Source organism: Leucoraja erinacea, chromosome 10 (assembly GCF_028641065.1).
Source record: "Leucoraja erinacea ecotype New England chromosome 10, Leri_hhj_1, whole genome shotgun sequence".
Taxonomy (NCBI): Eukaryota; Metazoa; Chordata; class Chondrichthyes; order Rajiformes; family Rajidae; genus Leucoraja; species Leucoraja erinaceus.
Genome location: NC_073386.1, coordinates 2,400,878 through 2,420,877, shown reverse-complemented (window position 1 = coordinate 2,420,877; position 20,000 = coordinate 2,400,878). Strand labels below are relative to the sequence as shown.

Genomic DNA, 20,000 nt, shown 5'->3' with positions numbered 1-20,000 from the left:
GTAGACTACTACTATGTTGCTATAGAGATAGATATAGATAGATATAGATAGATATAGATAGATATGCCATTTATTGTCACGATACATGTACAGTGAAACTGAAAGCTGCTCGTACTCAGTGCATACATACAATTTAGCACAAAAAACAAGAAACAGAAAAAACAAAAAAACAGAAGGGAGATGGGGGGATGGGGGGGAATAGGTGCACACATTCTGCGGCGCTACATACATATATACATATATACAGATGGAAGTCCGTGTTGGGCGGTGTAGTCAGTGCATGTGTGAATTTGAATTTATAGTAGATATAATTCTCGGAAAGCAACTATTCCTGAGTCTGTTTGTCCTGGATTTGATGCACCTATAGCGCCTTCCAGAGGGCAGCAGGTCGAACAGTCCAAACGCAGGATGGGAGCTGTCTTTGATGATCTTCTTTGCCCTGCTAAGACAGCGGGAGGTGTAGATGTCCATCAGGGAGGGGAGAGGGCAGCCAATGAAGGAGGGAGAGGGGTGTGAGGGGGGGGAGGGGGAGCGTTGTTACCTGTAGGTGGCTGTTCGTGCAAGGTTAAACCTGCCTTCATCCCTGTTCCTGCAGTTTGCCAACGGGATCCACGAGCTGATTCTGTCGATTATCACCTGGGTGGGAATAGTCATCTCCCTGGTGTGCCTGGCCATCTGCATCTTCACCTTCTGCTTCTTCCGCGGCCTCCAGAGTGACCGCAACACCATCCACAAGAACCTCTGCATCAACCTCTTTGTGGCCGAGTTCATCTTCCTGGTGGGCATCAACAAGGTCAACTACCAGGTAAAGGGGGGCCGGGTCACTGGTCTCCTCAAAGCTCCTGGCCGCTTCAGTGTCGTTTTATTGTACAGTGTACAACAGTGAAAAGCATTTGTTGTGCGCTAACCCAGTCAGCGGCAAGATTGCAATCGAACCATTACACCGCATTGATACGTGATAAGATCTGAGAGGAGTTTAGGATCATTGTTATGCCTTGGAGCGGAGCACCAAGGCAAATTCCTTGTATGTGTACAAACTCGGCCAATGAACTTTTTCATTCATTCATTTTATTTTTAAATAGTTTTATTAGAAGCATGTATACAAAATATAGTAAGCGGCGATTTAATTACAGATTTCTTACGTAGCTTCAGTTTTTTTTTTAAAGAATAAAGATAAAGGGAGAAGGATGAGGGGGAGGATCTTATAGAAACATATAAAATTATAAAAGGACTGGACAAGCTAGATGCAGGGAAAATGTTCCCAATGTTGGGCGAGTCCAGAACCAGGGGCCACACAGTCTTAGAATAAAGGGGAGGCCATTTAAGACTGAGGTGAGAAAAAACTTTTTCACCCAGAGAGTTGTGAATTTGTGGAATTCCCTGCCACAGAGGGCAGTGGAGGCCAATTCACTGGATGGATTTAAGAGAGAGTTAGATAGAGCTCTAGGGGCTAGTGGAATCAAGGGATATGGGGAGAAGGCAGGCACGGGTAATTGATTGGGGACGATCAGCCATGATCACAATGAATGGCGGTGCTGGCTCGAAGGGCCGAATGGCCTCCTCCTGCAACTATTTTCTATGTTTCAATGAGAAAAATATGATAGAAGGTAATAGAGAGAGAAGAAGAAAAAAAACAAAAAGGAGACGCAGAAGGAAATGATCAATAACAAGATTATGGAGATAGATCCGGGAAATATTGAGTGTAACTATTCATCCAGTCCCAACCTCGGGATTCAACCCTGGTTTTGTGTTGAACCAATTTACTTTACCATATTCTAACAAATAATTCTGGTTTGTCAATTAAGACAAATCTTATTTTTGCCCAAATGCACGGTCTCGGTCATTTCCGTAATCCACATTTTAATTGTGGGTCATTCATTCATTCATTCATTCAATCACTCATTCATTCATTCAATCACTCATTCACTCAATCATTCATTCATTCATTCATCCATTCATTCATCCATTTTAAAGGAAGACATTTTGCTGTAGGAGCAGAGATTTAAGAGTGCGGAGCGTTTGTGATATACGATTGTAGGTCTGCTTCTGTGGCAAGCGCGCAGATAGTCGCCATCTTGCCCTAGGCTGGGCGCCGTCTTGTGACTTAAACAAGAACTTATTATAAAGGCCTCTGAATTTTGTCCGTGCCCTTTGCGTGGCTACTCTTTGCATACCTTAGGTATGGGAAAACAGAGAATATCTCTGGTAAGCCTAATGAAGACTCCTTCTCCCGTCTCCACCAAATCCTCCCATAGACTTTACGCTATACAGAGAGAGATACAGCGTGGACACAGGTCTTTCGGCACATTGGGTCCGCGCCGACCAACGGCCACCCCGTAGACTAGCCCCATCCTACACACACTGGGGACAATTTTTCCATTTTACACCAAGCCGATTAACCTCCAAACCTGCACGTCTTTGGAGTGTGGGAGGAAACCGAAGATCTCGGAGAAAACCCACGCAGGTCACGGGGAGAACGTGCAAACTCCGTACACACAGCGCCCGTAGTCGGGATCGAACCCGGGTCTCTGGTGCTCTGCCGCTGCGCCACCATACCTTCCTCAGACTTGATTCAATGATTAAATTTTAAATGATCCAATGGTGATATATTAAAGTAAAACTCATGCCGACTAAGTTAGGCTGAAGGACTCTCTGTTTCCATGCTGTTTCTCTAAACTAAACTGAACTGAATCTGCAATAGACACAAAATGCTGGAGTAACTCAACGGGCCAGGCAGCATCGCTGGAGAGAAGGAATTGGTGACGTTTTGGGCCAAGACCCTTCTCTCCAGAGAAGCTGCCTGCTGCTCCAGCATTTTATAGTCAATAGACAATAGATGCAGGAGTAGGCCATTCGGCCCTTTGAGCCAGCACCGTCATTGACAGTGATCATGGCTGATCATCCCCAATCAGTACCCCGTTCCTGCCTTCTCCCCATATCCCCTGACTCCACCATCTTTAAGAGCCCTATCTAACTCTCTCTTGAAAGCACCCAGAGAATTGGCCTCCACTGCCTTCTGAGGCAGATAATTCCACAGACTCACAACCTTCTGCGTGAAATAGTTTTTCCTCGTCTCCGTTCTAAACGGCTCCCCCCTTATTTGCATCTATCTTTGATTTCAACCGGCATCTGCAGTTCCTTCCCAAACGCATCTGCAGATGAAATACTCCTGCAGTTTATGTCTATCTTCTGTAAACCAGGAGACCAGCATCTGCAGTTCCTTCCCACCCAAACGTACGGAGCGTGTTTCTCTTCAAGACCTCATATCGAACCCTCGGTAATTGGCATCCATTTTACTTTTCCAAGTTCCCACCGTCTCCTCTCATCACGTACCTTTGCTTCCAAGAAGGATTCGGAAGTCACGTAGATCAGATGCAGTTGCGGCGGGCATTATGATTTTTTTTTTAAAGTAATTACATGGACAAGCGATGAATTATTTAGCTGTCGCTGATTAGTCATTTATAGATATGTCACCGGTTCTGTGTGAATGACGGACATCGTTGTTTTCATCCCTTAAGAGGTGGCGGTGAAAGATTTATTGACTTGTGAGAATGTCCAACAAGTCATCATTGTCTCTCCTTGTACATTACAGAGGGTGGAAATGCCGTTACACTTGGCTAAATGACTTGTTATTTCCTCCCTGGGTCACAGAAACCGGTCATGGAGCGATACAGCGTGGAAACAGGCCCTTCAATCCAACTGGCCCCCGCCGGCCGACATGTCACAGCCACCTACCCGCCTTTGGTCCATATCCCTCCAAACCTGTCCGGATGAGAAAAATCACATTTTTCACACAGAGAGAGTGGTGAATCTCTGGAATTCTCTGCCACAGAAGGTAGTTGAAGCCACACAGTTCATTGGCTATATTTAAGAGGGAGTTAGATGTTGCCCTTGTGGCTAAAGGGATCAGGGGGTATGGAGAGAAGGCAGGTACAGGATACTGAGTTGGATGATCAGCCATCATATTGAATGGCGGTGCAGGCTCGAAGGGCCGAATGGCCTACTCCTGCACCTAATTTCTATGTTTCTATGTCCTATCCATGATACCTGTCTAACTGGTTCCTAATCTTTGGGATAGTCCCAGCCTCAACTACCTCCTCCGGCAGCTCGTTCCATACACCCACCACCCTTTGTGTGAAAAAGTTACCCCTATTATAAGTTTTCCCCTCCACCATAAACCCATGTCCTCTGGTCCTCGATTCACCCGCTCTGGGCAAGAGACTCTGTGCATCTACCCAATCTATTCCTCTCATGATTATATACACCTCTATAAGATCACCCCTCATCCTCCTGCGCTCCAAGGAGTAGAGTCCCTGCCTAAGATAGACATGAAAAGCTGGAGTAACTCAGCGGGACAGGCAGCATCTCTGGAGAGAAGGAATGGGTGACGTTTCAGGTTGAGACCCTTCTACAGACTGAGGAGACTTAACCCAGTCTGAAGAAGGGTCTCAGTCCGAAACGTCACCCATTCCTTCCATCCAGACATGCTGCCTGTCCCGCTGAGTTACTCCAGCGTTTTGATGTGTCCATCTTTGGTTTAAACCAGCATCTGCAGTTCCTTCCTGCACATTTCAATAGACAATAGGTGCAGGAGTAGGCCATTCAGCCCTTCATGCCAGCACCGCCATTCAATGTGATCATGGCTGATCATCCACAATCAGTACCCCGTTCCTGCCTTCTCAAGAGAGAGCTAGATAGGGCTCTTAAAAATAGCGGGGTCAGGGCATAAGGTGAGAAGGCAGGAATGGGGATGATCAGCCATGATCACATTGAATGGTGGTGCTGGCTCGAAGGGCCGAATGGCCTACTCCTGCACCTATTGTCTATTGTCTATTCTCCCCATATACCCTGACTCCACTATTTTTAAGAGCCCTATCTAGCTCTCTCTTGAAAGTATCCAGAGAACCGGCCTCCACCGCCCTCTGAGGCAGAGAATTCCACAGACTCACAACCCTCTGTGAGAAAAAGTGTTTCCTCATCTCCGTTCTAAATGACAGCGCCCAGAAACATAGAAACATAGAAAATAGGTGCAGGAGTAGGCCATTCGGCCCTTCGAGCCTGCACCGACCACCATTCAATATGATCATGGCTGATCATCCAACTCAGTAACCTGTACCTGCCTTCTCTCCATACCCCCTGATCCCCTTTAGATACAAGGGCCACATCTAACTCCCTCTTAAATATAGCCAATGAACTGTGGCCTCAACTACCTTCTGTGGCAGAGAATTCCAGATATTCACCACTCTCAGCCATGATCATATTGAATGGCGGTGCAGGCTCGAAGGGCCGAATGGCCTCTACTCCTGCACCTAATTTCTATGTTTCTATGTTTCTGGGCACTGTCGTTTAGAACGGAGACGAGGAAACACTTTTTCACACAGAGAGCTGTGAGTCTGTGGAATTCTCTGCCTCAGAGGGCGGTGGAGGCCGGTTCTCTGGATACTTTCAAGAGAGAGCTAGATAGGGCTCTTAAAGATAGCGGAGTCAGGGGACATGGGGAGAATAGACAATAGACAATAGGTGCAGCTAATTTCTATGTTTCTATGTTTCTCTGTGTGAAAAATGTTTTCCTCATCTCGGTCCTAAAAGATTTCCCCCTTATCCTTAAACTGTGACCCCTTATCTTGGACTTGCTCAATATTGGGAACAATCTTCCTGCATCTAGCCTGTCCAACCCTTTAAGAATTTTGTAAGTTTGTATAAGATCCCCCCGTCAGAGACTGGATGGAACCCGGTGGGGTCTCTGGCGCTGTGAGGCAGCAACTCTACCGCTGCTCCACTGCCGTGCGCTTGGTTTGTGAACGGGTCTTCCCTCTGGTTTCAGATCGCCTGCTCGGTATTTGCTGGGGTGCTTCACTTTTTCTTCCTGGCCGCCTTTGTGTGGATGTGTCTGGAAGGGGTGCAGCTCTACCTCATGCTGGTGGAGGTCTTCGAGAGTGAGTATTCGCGGAAGAAGTACTTCTACCTCTGCGGCTACCTCATCCCCGCCATCATCGTCGGAGTCTCGGCGGCAATCGACTACAAGAGCTACGGCACCAAGAAAGCGTGAGTCCACCGCGTGTCGTTCATTGCCGCGTGTACCGAGGTACAGTCGAAAGCTTTTAGCTGCGTGCTAACCAGCCAGCGGAAAGACAATACATGATTACAACCGTATAACGCAGAGAGTGGTGAATCTCTGGAACTCTCTGCCGCAGAGGGTTATCGAGGCCACAGTTCATTGGCTATATTTAAGAGGGAGTTAGATGTGGCCCTTGTGGCCAAGGGGATCAGAGGGTATGGAGAGAAGGCAGGTAGAGGATACTGAGTTGGATGATCAGCCATGATAATATTGAATGGCGGTGCAGGCTCGAAGGGCCGAATGGCCTACTCCTGCACCTAATTTCTATGTTTCTATGTTTCTATAACCATATAACAATTACAGCACGGAAACTGGCCATCTCGGCCCTACAAGTCCGTGCCGAACAACTTTTTTTTCCCTTAGCCCCACCTGCCTGCACTCATACCATAACCCTCCATTCCCTTCTCATCCATATGCCTATCCAATTTATTTTTAAATGATACCAACGAACCTGCCTCCACCACTTCCACTGGAAGCTCATTCTCTCTTGAAAGCATCCAGAGAACCGGCCTCCACCGCCCTCTGAGGCAGAGAATTCCACAGACTCACCACCCTCTGTGCGACACAAAGTGTTTTCACTTTTGTGAATCAAGGATGGTCTGAGGGTGTCCAATGAGGTAGATAGTAGTTCAGGACCGCTCTCTGGTTGTGGTGGGATGGTTCAGTTGCCTGATAACAGCCGGGAAGAAACTGTTCCTGAATCTGGAGGTGTGCGTTTGCATTTACATGTTCCGCCCCCTCTGTAGTTAAAACGTTAGTTTATATAGAGCCAGGGTATCATATGGCACGGGAGCGCAGATATGGGATACAGAGTATAACATCTCGTGGAGGAAAAAGGCCAATACAGTTTGGTTTAGTTTAGTTTAGTTTCTGGGTGGAACAGTGGCGCAGCAGTAGAGTCATTGCCTCACAGCGCCAGGGACCCGGGTTCCATCCTGACTACGGGTGCTGTCTGTACGGAGTTTGCACGTTCTCCCCGTGTCTGTGTGTGTTTTAGTTTAGTTTAGTTTAGAGATAAAGCACGGAAACAGGCCCTTCGGCCCACCGGGTCCGCGCCAACCAGCGATCCCCGCACACTAACACCACCCTACACACACTAGGGACAATGTTTACATTTACACCAAGCCATTTTGACCTACAAACCTGTACGTCTTTGGAGTGTGGGAGGAATCGGAAGATATCAGACAAAACCCACGGGGAGAACGTGCAAACTCCGTACAGTCAGCGGTCTCCGCCGCTGTGGGGACAGCAACTCTACCGCTGCTCCACCGTGACCGCCAGGTGCTCCGGTTTCCTCCCACACTCCAAAGACGTGCAGGTTTGTAGTTTGCAAATTGCCCCCAGTGTGTGTGTGTGTGTGTGTGTAGGGTAGTGTTAGCGTGCGGGGATCGCTGGTCGGCGCGGTGTCGGTGGGCGGACGAAGGGGCGTATTTCCGGGCTTGTATCTCTAAAGGACTGACAGAGATAAAGCCAAGAGCAGGTCTTCTATCGAGGTAGTAAACGGGAATAGTGTGGATTTTAAGCCAATCTGCCCTCTCTCGTTCCAGCTGCTGGCTCCGATACGACAACCACTTCATCTGGAGTTTCATTGGGCCCGTGACGTTCATCATTGCGGTAAGACATTCCCACCGTGACACCATTGACTTTTTCGAGCCGATGACCCACTTTGTTGTTCGTTGGATGCCCTGAGACTTTGGTCCATCCCCAACAACCCCCCACCCTACCCCAACAATGGCCTTTTGTCAACTCTGTGTTCATTGTGAAGGGGAAGAGATCTTTCAACACTGGGCCGTGCGTGGCGCGATTGGGCCTGAGGTTACACCACTGCGTTGAATGATGTTTCCATTTCCCATACAACAGGCTGATCTATTAACGGGTCCCTGTGCGAGGTGGAACTCCGGCCAGGAAACCAAAGATGCGGCGAGCTTTTCTTTTTAATCCCAAGGCCCAGATATATATTTTATCGGGGGGGGGGGGAGAGAACAGAAGGCTTTTCTCTGCAGCTGGATTCACAATCGCCGTGGAGATAGATGGGTTGGAAAGGAAGCTGGTGAACAATGGGCAGGGTGTTTCCAGTCTGTCACAGAGCCAGGCGATCGCACAGCACGGAAACAGGCCGAACGGCCCAACTAACCCACGCCGACCAACGTGCCCCCATCTGCACCAGTCCCACCTGCCTGCATTTGGTCCGCATTCTTGCCATAGAGGGAGTGCAGAGAAGGTTCACCAGACTGATTCCTGGGATGTCAGGACTGTCTTATGAAGAAAGACTGGATAGACTTGGTTTATACTCTCTAGAATTTAGGAGATTGAAGGGGGGATCTTATAGAAACTTACAAAATTCTTAAGGGGTTGGACAGGCTAGATGCAGGAAGATTGTTCCCGATGTTGGGGAAGTCCAGGACAAGGGGTCACAGCTTTAGGATAAGGGGGAAATCCTTTAAAACCGAGATGAGAAGAACTTTTTTTCACACAGAGAGTGGTGAATCTCTGGAACTCTCTGCCACAGAGGGTAGTGAGGCCAGTTCATTGGCTATATTTAAGAGGGAGTTAGATGTGGCCCTTGTGGCTAAGGGGATCAGGGGGTATGGAGAGAAGGCAGGTACGGGATACTGAGTTGGATGATCAGCCATGATCATATTGAATGGCGGTGCAGGCTCGAAGGGCCGAATGGCCTACTCCTGCACCTAATTTCTATGTTTCTATCCCTCCCTCCGCACCTGTCCTGTCTTGACACGCGTGAAGCTCACCGTTTGACCTGTTTTTACAAAATGTTAAATGGCCAGCTCGACATAGATTACAAGACCTACACCAAACCCAAACCAATTAGGAGCAGACGAGGGCATTCGATCCAATTTGTGATCCCAGCTACAAAGACAGATGTGGACAGCAATTCGTTCTTCCCCCGCACAATTAAAGTAGCAATGTTACAAAATTTTGAGATTTAAACAATCAAGTCTGTAATTTATCCCATCAGATAATGCATAAAAAGAAGTTTAATTTAACACCTAATTCACTTTCATATCTCAAGTATTTAAAAAGTTATGGCCATTTTCATACTCGGAAATTAGCATCTTGTTCCCTATTGATTTTCTATGGACATAACAAAAAAGCTGTGATCGTGTGCAGTCAAAAGCCCATAACTTTCTTAAAAATTAAGAGAACTGAATGAAATTTTCAGTTATCATAGATTGAAGCATTCTGAAACAAATATAAGATAATCTTACTTGGATGACCTGAAATTAAAGCATATAATTAGTTAGTTACCCAAGTGTAGCTAATTTCAAACTTCAATTACTAGATCTAAACATCTATCCATTTCTTAATAAATGATTAACATTTTTAAGTAGCCCAAGTGTCCAAATAATATTCATACATAATTCACAATAAAACATGATTTTGAAATCTCATTTACATTAATTTCTCCGGCCAAATTGGATTTAGTGTTCACTGGATTGCTGTAAATTAAAGTCCATTTTAAATCAGCTTTCGAGTGGGATCCTGTGAACGCGCTGGTTTAGAACGTTCACATTGCGGTAGATTTGTGCCCTCAAATGCCCAGAAAAATACTGCGGGATATAATTGGGCCAAAATGAGCTACTCGCAATATTAAACTTTGTGTAAAGGGATCTTAAGAAGCCCTTTTTAATGTAAAAATAAACAGCCTACCTTCTGTTGTCTGCCCTATGCGACCCTGACGGCTGCCGGTGGTCGCGGGTTTAGAGATTGATTTTTAAACTACTATAACTATTATACAAGGCCTCTAAAACTAATAATAGCTTTTGCGACGGGGTCTTTCAGCGATTTATCGTTAATAATTAACTAGGCTGAACATCTTCGATTGGAACAGCCTAGAGAAAATCGCGTTTTAAACCCACCCTCCTCTAAACGTCGCCAAAGACGCGCACACGGGCTGGACAGATTTTTTCAGCGACGCTTCAGGGTAGACTTTGTTGATACCTAATTAAAGCTGGAATTAATCTCCACCCAGATGGTATAGGGTTACCCAACCAGACGCAACTACTTTAAAGTAGCTCTTTCTTCCCAAAAACCCTTTCTGGCTTAAGTTCTCCCTCCCTTCACCACCTCCAGTTTAAATTCCATTTGGAATATTTTGGAGGACCAAGGAACCAAGAACATGTTCCTGTCTAAACGTTTCTTAAACCTCGTCCGTAAGGTCATAAGTGATCGGAGGATTGTCCGTGGATTGTCACCTTGTTGTGGTGGAGAAGCTTGTGTGTGGACCTGAGATCCTGAGAGCGATGCCGTCTGGAGCTACGCTCCTGGTAGGGCCACCCATTGGCGGTAAGGTCGAGGGGGAGGTCTCTGACAGAGAGCAATCCAACCAAGACCTCAACGGTGGAACAGGCGGAGGACGATGGCTGACCTTAGTGGCCTGTCACAACGGCTGGGCTGCAGATGGATGACGGCTTGTATAAAAGGGTCTCCGGTCCGTCCACTCCATGCCATGGATCCTGATCTATCTGTCCCTCCCAACCATGGGGTGGCTGTCTGTGCACCAGTTTCCCCACAACCCCTGAAAGTCCACGCACCAATCTCCACCATATTTAGATGTTGGTCAGCCATGATCGAAGGGGGCCCTAAGCTCGTGATCGGATCAGAGTTACACATAGCATCAACTACACATCATGAGGGATAGTTTAAGCTGGGATGTAAACCTACAACCCGTACAAGGCTTTTGGTGAGAAGAAATCTGGAGTAGGGAAATCCACGTGGTCACGGGTCGAAACCAATTATAGGAAGGATGTCAACAACGCTTAGAGAGTACAGAGGAGATTTACCCGATGTTTGGGGGGTTTCAACAACTAAGCCACATAGGTTGAATAATTAGCGTCTTTATTCTCTGGATTGCAGAAGGTTAAGGGGGGGCCACTGTATAGAGGTCGAAATGATGAAAAGGGATAGACAGAGTTGATGTGGCAGCATTCAAACATTTGAGAATAGGGAAACACATCCCATTAAAAAATAATAGATAAGACTTCAGAATAAAAAACACACAGAGAAGTTTAGGGGTACACATGAGAGGGAACTTCTTTACTCGATTTCAGTGGTTACCGGTGTGGAATGAGTATCCAGTGGAAGTTCCTTGGCAGGCCACATTGGTATGCTTTTAAAAAGCATGGGATAAAAACTGTTATGGATGAGTTTGGAATGTCCTTGTGGATGAGTGCAGTCAGGTGGGACTAAGGGAAAAAAGTTGTTCAAACATGGACTTCCGGGGGCCGAGATGGCCTTTTTTATAATTTGCTGGGTTTAATTGGTGCATGGGAATACCTGTGTAGGTCCATTCCAAGGCTAAGGAGAGGGCTCCCAACCCCCTTCTCCTGGGCGTTGTCCCAATGGCCCCTGAGCACCCTCTGACCAACTGTGCCTTTGGTGTTACACATACAATACACAGTATGTTAGTATCGTGCCTCAGCGATCAGCCCCGTACAAAAGCATCAGCTACAGCACTAGGGACAGTTGATGTTTTTTTCTACCAAATTAACCTACAAACCTGCATGTATTTGGAGTGAGGGAAGAAACCTGATCTGGACCTTTGGTTCGGGCAGAAACATATGGGTGGTTATTAAGCTCCACGACACGCTCCTCCTCAATGTGGATGTCCCAGGAAGTTGGGGGAATCCAGCCCCCTCTCTTAAGGGGTATAAGGGGTAAGCCATTTCGAACGGAGATGAGGCAACACTTTTTCACACAGAGAGTGGCGAGTCTGTGGAATTCTCTGCCTCAGAGGGCGGTGGAGGCCGGTTCTCTGGAAACTTTCAAGAGAAAGTTCGATAGGGCTCTTAAAAATAGCGGAGTCAGGGGATACGGGGAGAAGGCAGGAACGGGGTACTGATTGGGGATGATCACATTGAATGGCGGTGCTGGCTCGAAGGGCCGACTGGCCTACTCCTGCACCTATTGTCTATTGTCTAACATGCCTCAGACTTCACCATCCCATGACCAACAAAGACATCCTTACATTAGCTTCCTTTATACGGATGGTTATCACATCCATGAAGAATGCTGGCAAGCCATTAGTATGCCTGAACTGCTTTAATGAAAGCTTGCATCAAGGCACGTCAATAGCATAACTTATCGTTCAGGCAACTCCATCCGCGCCTTCAATATTTCATTTGGTTCATTCGCAGTTTATCCCCACACACACACACACACACATGCCTTTCTTCTGATACATCGGGTGGTCTGTTGGTTGAAGAGAGGACGGACAGGCTGTCTTCCTCCACCTGTCCGACAATGAACACCTCCTATAGGCATCAGGGGCCAAACTTCGCAACGAGAATAGACAATAGGCGCAGGAGTAGGCCCCTAGTATAGTGTTAGTGTACAGGGTGATCGCAAGTCAACGTGGACTCGGTGCGCCGAAGGGTTTGTTTCCGTGCTGTATCTCTAAAGCCTAACCTCACAGCGTGGAAACAGGCCCTTCGGCCCCTCCGGGTCTACGCTGACCAACGGTCTAGTACTACCTTCTGCAGTTGCACAGAGCCCTAGCGAGACCACACCTAGAGTATTCTGTGCAGTTTTGGTCCCCTAATTTGAGGACGGACATTCTTGCTATTGAGGGAGTGCAGCGTAGGTTTACAAGGTTAATTCCCGGGATGGCGGGAATGTCATATGCTGAGAGAATGGAGCGGCTGGGCTTGTACACTCTGGAGTTTAGAAGGATGAGAGGAAATCTCATTGAAACATATAAGATTGTTAAGGGTTTGGACACGCTAGAGGCAGGAAACATGTTCCTGATGTTGGGGGAGTCCAGAACCAGGGGCCACACAGTTTAAGAATAAGGAGTAAGCCATCTAGAACGGAGACGAGGAAACACTTTTTCACACACAGAGAGTTGTGAGTCTGTGGAATTCTCTGCCACAGTGGAGGCAGGTTCTCTGGATACTTTCAAGAGAGAGCTAGATAGGGCTCTTAAAGACAGCGGAGTCAGGAGATATGGGGAGAAGGCAGGAGCGGGGTACTGATTGGGGATGATCAGCCATGATCACATTGAATGGCGGTGCTGGCTCGAAGGGCCGAATGGCCTTCTCCTGCACCTATTGTCTATTGTCCATTGAAACGTCGCCTATTTCCTTCGCTCCATAGACGCTGCCTCAACCGCTGAGTTCCTCCGGCATTTTTATCCACCTTCGATTTTTCCAGCATCTGCAGTTGTTTCTTAACCAACCCCGCACGTCTTTGGAGTGTGGGAGGAAACCGGAGGGCCCTGGGGAAAAAACCCCACGCAGGTCACGGGGAGAACGTGCAAACTCCGTACAGACAGCGCCCGCAGCCAGGATCGAACCGGGGTCTCTGGCGCTGTGAGGCAGCGACTCTACCGCCCGTTCCATTCCTTTCCCATTCCGCTAGTTTCCTAAAGGGGTCAAGTCAGTGGACTATCACTATTCAGGAACAGTAGTCTTATTACAAACCAACTGGTGTTAAAGCCTTTGCTACTGTGGTGTATTGATTCGGGAGATAAAATAACAATGTGAATCCTTTGCGCGTTCGACTTTGGTGTGCTTAATATTTAATAACTATATTTGTCTTTAGGGGACCCGGCACTGTATGAAAACCAAATGATCAAAATGAACAGAGTTCCCCAAGGAAAGACTCAGGCAGTTTGCAAACTCAGATAGTTCAGATCTTCCATTCATGAGAGGAATAGATCGGGCGAATACACAGAGCATCTCTTGCCCAGAGTAGGGGAATCGTGGACCAGAGGGCGTAGGTTTAAGCTGAGGAGGTAAAGATTAAATAGGAACCTGGGGCATCATTCTTTTACACAAAGGGCGGTGGGCGCATGGAACGAGCTTCCGGAGGGAGAGGCGGTCACGGTGGCGCAGCGGGTGGAGTTGCTGCGAATGCAGCGCTAGAGACCCGGGTTCGATCCTGACTGCGGGTGCTTGTCCGCACGGAGTTTGTACGTTCTCTCCCCGTGACCTGCGTGGGTTTTCTCCGAGATCTACGGTTTCCTGCCACACACCAAAGACAATAGACAATAGACAATAGGTGCAGGAGTAGGCCATTCGGCCCTTCGAGCCAGCGCCGCCATTCAATGTGATCATGGCTGATCATCCCCAATCAGTACCCCGTTCCTGCCTTCTCCCCATATCCCCTGACTCCGCTACCTTTAAGAGCCCTATCTAGCTCTCTCTTGAAAGCATCCAGAGAACCGGCCTCTGAGGTAGAGAATTCCACAGACTCACAACTCTCTGTGAGAAAAAGTGTTTGTAGGCTAATTGGCTTAGTAAATGTAAAAATTATCCCTAGTTGTGTGTAGGATAGTGTTAATGTGCGGGGGGTCTTCGTTGGTCGAAGGGCCCGTTTCCGCGCTGTATCTCTAAACTAAGGCGGTAGTTGAGGCTGGGACTATCGCAACGGTTAAGAAACAGTTAAACAGGAACATGGATAGGACAAGTTTGGAGGGGATATGGGCCAAACGCGGGCTGTTGGGAATAATGTAGATGGGTCATGTTGGTCAGCATGAGCAAGATGGGCCGAAGGGCCTGTTTCCATGCTATGAATCGATGACTATGGACCTTACCCAGTACAAAGTGTAAGGGAGACCAATTTTGATCCTTGGCGTGGACTTTGGCTCTTGACCTGTTTTAGTTTGATATTTCAGGTGACCCCTTGTATTAAAACCTATCGTACCCCATTTTTATCTTTTCAGTTGAATTCATAGAAACATAGAAATTAGGTGCAGGAGTAGGCCATTCGGCCCTTCGAGCCTGCACCGCCATTCAATATGATCATGGCTGATCATCCAACTCAGTATCCCGTACCTGCCTTTTCTCCATACCCCCTGATCCCCTTAATGCCACAAGGGCCACATCTTGGTCCATCTTAAATATAGCCAATGAACTGTGGCCTCAACTGCTGTGAATCTGTGGCAGATGGTTCCAGAGATTCAGTACACTCTCTGTGTGGGAAAAAAAGTTCTTCTCATCTCGGTTTTAAAGGACTTTCCCCTCTGACCTATTAAGCTGTGACCCCTTGTGTCCTGGACTTCCCCAACATCGGGAACAATCTTCCTGCAAGAATTCCATTCTCCTCAGGAGCCAGGTGTGGAGAAGGGAGTTCCACTGGTCCAAATTATTGAATGGTGAAAGGCCTGGATGGTGTGGATGTGGAGAGGATGTTTCCACTAGTGGGAGAGTCCAGGTCCAGAGGGCACAGCCTTCGAATAAAAGGATGCTCCTTTAGAAAGGAGATGAGGAGGAATTTCTTTGGCTAGAGGGTGGTGAATCTGTGGAATTCATTTCCACAGGCGACTGGGGAGGTAGGGTTGTAAACTGTCCCGTATTAGCCGGGACATCCTGTATATTGGGCAAAATTGGTTTGCCCCGTACGGGACCGCCCTTTGTCCCGTATTTGACCGCTACTACTCGGGTCGAGGGGACTGTCGGGTCGGAGCGCCCCGCCTCACCCGTCCCGACGTAGTGCAGCCCGTGGAGTGCAGCAACAGCAGCAGCGCCTCGCCCGTGGCCCCGTCGGTCAGTCGGCAGCCCGGCCAGCTGTCCGACCTTCGGACCTTCGCTTACCGCCGACACCAGCACCACCCCTCCTCCGTCTCACGGCCGATCATCGGTTCACGAGTTGGATGGGGGCGCCGGACTTTGCGCGGCCCGCGGTCCAAAACTCCTCAGCTGGCCCCGCCGGCTGGGCTTTGCGTACAGTCCAGCACCCGGGGCCAACTCATCGTTCACCCAGACACGGCCCAGTCGGTCAACGAATTGCCGTCGGGGGGGGAATTTGTCCCGTGTTCTGATCTTCTGTCCCTTATTTGGGAGCGAGAATGTTGGCGACCCAACGGGGAGGCCAAGTCTCGACTCGGAAACTTTCCGTTTCCGAAGCCATTCCTTCCCTCCGGAGATGCCGCCCGCCACCGCTCCAGTTACTCCAGCACTTTGTGTCCATCTTCGGCATAAACCAGCGCCTGCAGTTCCTCGCTGTTCAATGACCTTCCCTTTCGTCAACAGGTCAACATCATCTTTCTGATCATCACAATCTACAAGATGGTGAAGCATACCCCCACGCTGAAACCAGACTCCAGCAGATTGGAGAACATCAAGTGAGTGGTGGAATGGTGGTGGGGGGGGCAGACTGGTTTGTGGCGGTGGGGGAAGGTTGGAGAAGGTGGGGGAGGTCTTGGAATATGGGGGGGGGGGCAGCTATTTAGAGATAGAGCATTTAGAGATACAACATGGAGGCACAGCGGTAGAGTTGCCGCCTCACAGCGCCAGAGAACCGTGTTCGATCCTGACTGCGGGTGCTGTCTATACGGAGTTTGCACGTTCTCCCCGTGACCGGGTGGGTTTTCTCCGGGTGCTCCCACACTACAGAGACGTGCAAAGACCTGTTTCTGTTCAGTTCAGTTTATTGTCACGTGTACCGAGGTACAGTGAAAAGCTTTTGTTGCGTGCTAACCAGTCAGCGGAAAGACAATACATGATTACAATCGAGCCGTCCACAGTGCACAGATACATGATAAAGGGAATAACATTTAGTGTTAGCGGCAAGGTAAAGTCCGATCAAAGATAGTCCGAGGATGGTTGAAAAAGATCACAGGTCAAGTAAGAAATGCTGCTGTCGGAGTAGAGATTGTAAGACTGTGGAGCGATTGTGATTTGAGTTTGTAGATGTGTTTCTGTGGCTGCCACACAAATAGTCGCCTGGTTTGGGCGCCATCTTGGTAAGCTGTCTGTACGGAGTTTGGACCTTCTCCCCGTGACCTGCGTGGGTTTTCCCCAGGGGCTCCGGTTTCCTCCCACACACCAAACACATGTAGGTTGGTAGGTTAGTTGGCTTGGGATAAATGTAAATTGTCCCGTGTGTGTGTGTGTGTGTGTGTGTGTGTGTGTGTGTGTGTGTGTGTGTGTGTGTGTGTGTGTGTGTGTGTGGTGTGTGTGTGTGTGTGTGTGTGTGTGTGTGTGTGTGTGTGATAGTGCGCGGGGATCGCTGGTCGTCGCGCTGACTCAGTGGGCCGAAGGGCCTGTTTCCGCGCTGTATCTGTATCTGAAACTAAACTAAACTAAACTAAACTGACTCCTCCAATTTCAGGTAGTCCTTGCTTCCTCCCTCCTTCCCCTCCCCTTCCCAGCGCTCCCACAGACCACTGTCTCCGCCTCTTCCTTTCTTCTCCCCCCCCCCCCCCCCCTCCCCACCCCCTCTCGACCCTTCGCTCCATAGATGCTGCCTCACCCGCTGAGTTTCTCCAGCATTTTTGTCTACCTTCGATTTTCCCAGCATCTGCAGTTCTTTCTTAAACTGAAACAGCTATTTGGCCCAGGAAAGGCAAACTAACCCATATGCCTCTAGAATCTGCAATTAAGAGATACCATTAGTAAGTTTAGTTTCCAGGTACAGCAGGGCAACAGGCCCTTCAGCCCATCAAGTCCGTGCCGTTCATCAATACACGATCTTGCCCCTCCTTTCGCCTCCACTCCCTCCCTACACACTAGGGGGGCAATTTCCAGGGGGCCAATTAGCCGACAAACCTGCGCGTCTTTGGGAGCGTGGGAGGAAACCGGAGCACCCGGAGAAAACCCACGCAGGTCGCGGTGGAGAAGGTACAAACTGATTACGGGCAGCGCCCGTAGTCAGGATCGAACTCGGGTCCCTGGCGCGGTGAGGCAGCAACTCTACCAGCCGTGCCACCGTGCCGCCCCTGAGTGGTAATTGATTCCTCCAGTACTTTGTGTTTTGCGCAAGATTCCAGCGTATGCAATTCCTTGTGTCGGCATTATCTACTACACGTCCATTTATTCATTGAAAAGTAATATTTGCTTTTGTTCCCAACAGCTCCGATCTGTACTTGTACTTATTACACACCCCCTTAATGGGAGACTGAATGTCTCTCTGCTGTACTTGTCAGTACTGTAGACAATAGACAATAGGTGCAGGAGTAGGCCATTCGGCCCTTTGAGCCAGCACCGCCATTCAATGTGATTATTGCTGATCATCCCCAATCAGTACCCCGTTCCTTCCTTCTCCCCATATCCCCTGACTCCGCTATCTTTAAGAGCCCTATCTTGCTCTCTCTTGAAAGTATCCAGAGAACCGGCCTCCACTGCCCTCTGAGGCAGAGAATTCAACAGACTCACCACTCTCTGTGAGAAAAAATGTTTCCTCGTCTCCGTTCTAAATGGCTGACCCCTTATTCTTAAACTGTGTGGCCCCTGGTTCTGGACTCTCCCAACATCGGGAATATGTTTCCTGCCTCTAGCGTGTCCAAACCCCTATTAATTTTATATGTCTCAATAAGATCCCCTCTCATTCTTCTAAACTCCACAGAGTGTACAAGCCCAGCCGCTCCATTCTCTCAGCATGTGACAGTCCCGCCATCCCGGGAATTAACCTTGTAAACCTACGCTGCATTCCCTCAATAGCAAGAATGAACTTCCTCAAATTAGGGGACCAAAACTGCACACAATACTCCAGGTGTGGTCTCACTAGGGCCGTGTACAACTGCAGAAGGACTGGCCTGGAGTCTGTTTACTAATGCAGAACCATTAGAACAGAGTAGGTTGCCATTCAACCCATCCGGTTGGTTCCAAATAGAGTAGTCCCTGTCGTCCCTTCCCAAGGCATGTGCATCATTGCTCAAGTTTAGCTCACTTTAGTTGAGTCTAGTTTAATTTAGTTTTTATTTTAGTTTAGTTTAGCGATACAGCGTGGAAACAGGCCCTTTCAGCGATCACGGCACACCAGCGATCCCCGCACACAAACACTCCCCAATACCCACCAGGGGCAATTTTTACATTTACACCAAGTCAATTAACCTACAAACCCGCACGTCTGTGAAGTGTGGGAGGTAACCGGAGCACCCGGAGAAAACCCCCGCAGGTCACGGGGAGAGCGTGCAAACTCCGTACAGACAGCGCCCATAGTCAGGGTCAAAAACACCACCTCAAGTCTGATGGAGTTGGTGAACTCTCTCCAGGAGCCAAGCCAAGCCAAGCAAACCGTACTTGCTTTACCTTGCACTCAACGTTATTCCCTTTATCACGGCTCGATTGTGATCGTGTATTGTCTTTCCGTTGGCTGGTTAGCAGGCGACAAGAAGCTTTTCGCTGTACCTCTTGTTTAAGAAAGAACTGCAGATGCTGGAAAAATCGAAGGCAGACAAAAAATGCTGGAGAAACTCAGCGGGTGAGGCAGCATCTATGGAGAGAAGGAATAGGTGACGTTTCGGGTAGGCATCTATGGTGAGGCATCTATGGAGAGAAGGCATCTATGAGGCAGGCATCTACGGAGAGATTCCGGAACAAGGGGTCACAGTTTAAGGATAAGGGGGAAATCTTTTAGGACCGAGATGAGAAAAACTTTTTTCACACAGAGAGTGGTGAATCTCTGGAACTCTCTGCCACAGAAGGTAGTTGAGGCCAGTTCATTGGCTATATTTAAGAGGGAGTTAGATGTGGCCCTTGTGGCTAAGGGGATCAGGGGGTATGGAGAGAAGGCAGGTACAAGATACTGAGTTGGTCGATCAGCCATGATCATATTGAATGGCGGTGCAGGCTCGAAGGGCCGAATGGCCTCCTCCTGCACCTGTTTTCTATGTTTCTATAATTGACGTCTCAACCCGAAACATCAACAGTAGCGTACAGTTTTGGTCGCCTAATCTGAGGAAATACATTCGTGCCATAGAGGGAGTACAGAGAAGGTTCACCAGACTGATTCCTGGGATGTCTGGACTTTCATATGAAGAAAGACTGGATAGACTCGGCTTGTACTCGCTAGAATTTAGAAGATTTGAGAGGAGGATCGTATAGAAACTTACAAAAATTCTTAAGGGGTTGGACAGGCTAGATGCAGGAAGATTATTCCCGATGTTGGGGAAGTCCAGGACAAGGGGTCACAGTTTAAG

At 48.4% G+C, this 20,000-nt stretch overlaps 1 protein-coding gene across 1 annotated transcript in view; it reads left to right on the top strand.

The window, feature by feature from the left end:
• Positions 1 to 20,000, top strand: part of LOC129701301 (adhesion G protein-coupled receptor L2-like) — a 127,610-nt gene that overhangs the window by 54,168 nt on the left and 53,442 nt on the right. The window contains exons 11-14 of the mRNA XM_055642466.1: positions 596 to 805; positions 5,825 to 6,045; positions 7,666 to 7,732; positions 16,111 to 16,202. Of these exons, the coding sequence (XP_055498441.1) occupies positions 596 to 805; positions 5,825 to 6,045; positions 7,666 to 7,732; positions 16,111 to 16,202 (590 nt within the window). The remainder of the gene's footprint in view (positions 1 to 595; positions 806 to 5,824; positions 6,046 to 7,665; positions 7,733 to 16,110; positions 16,203 to 20,000) is intronic.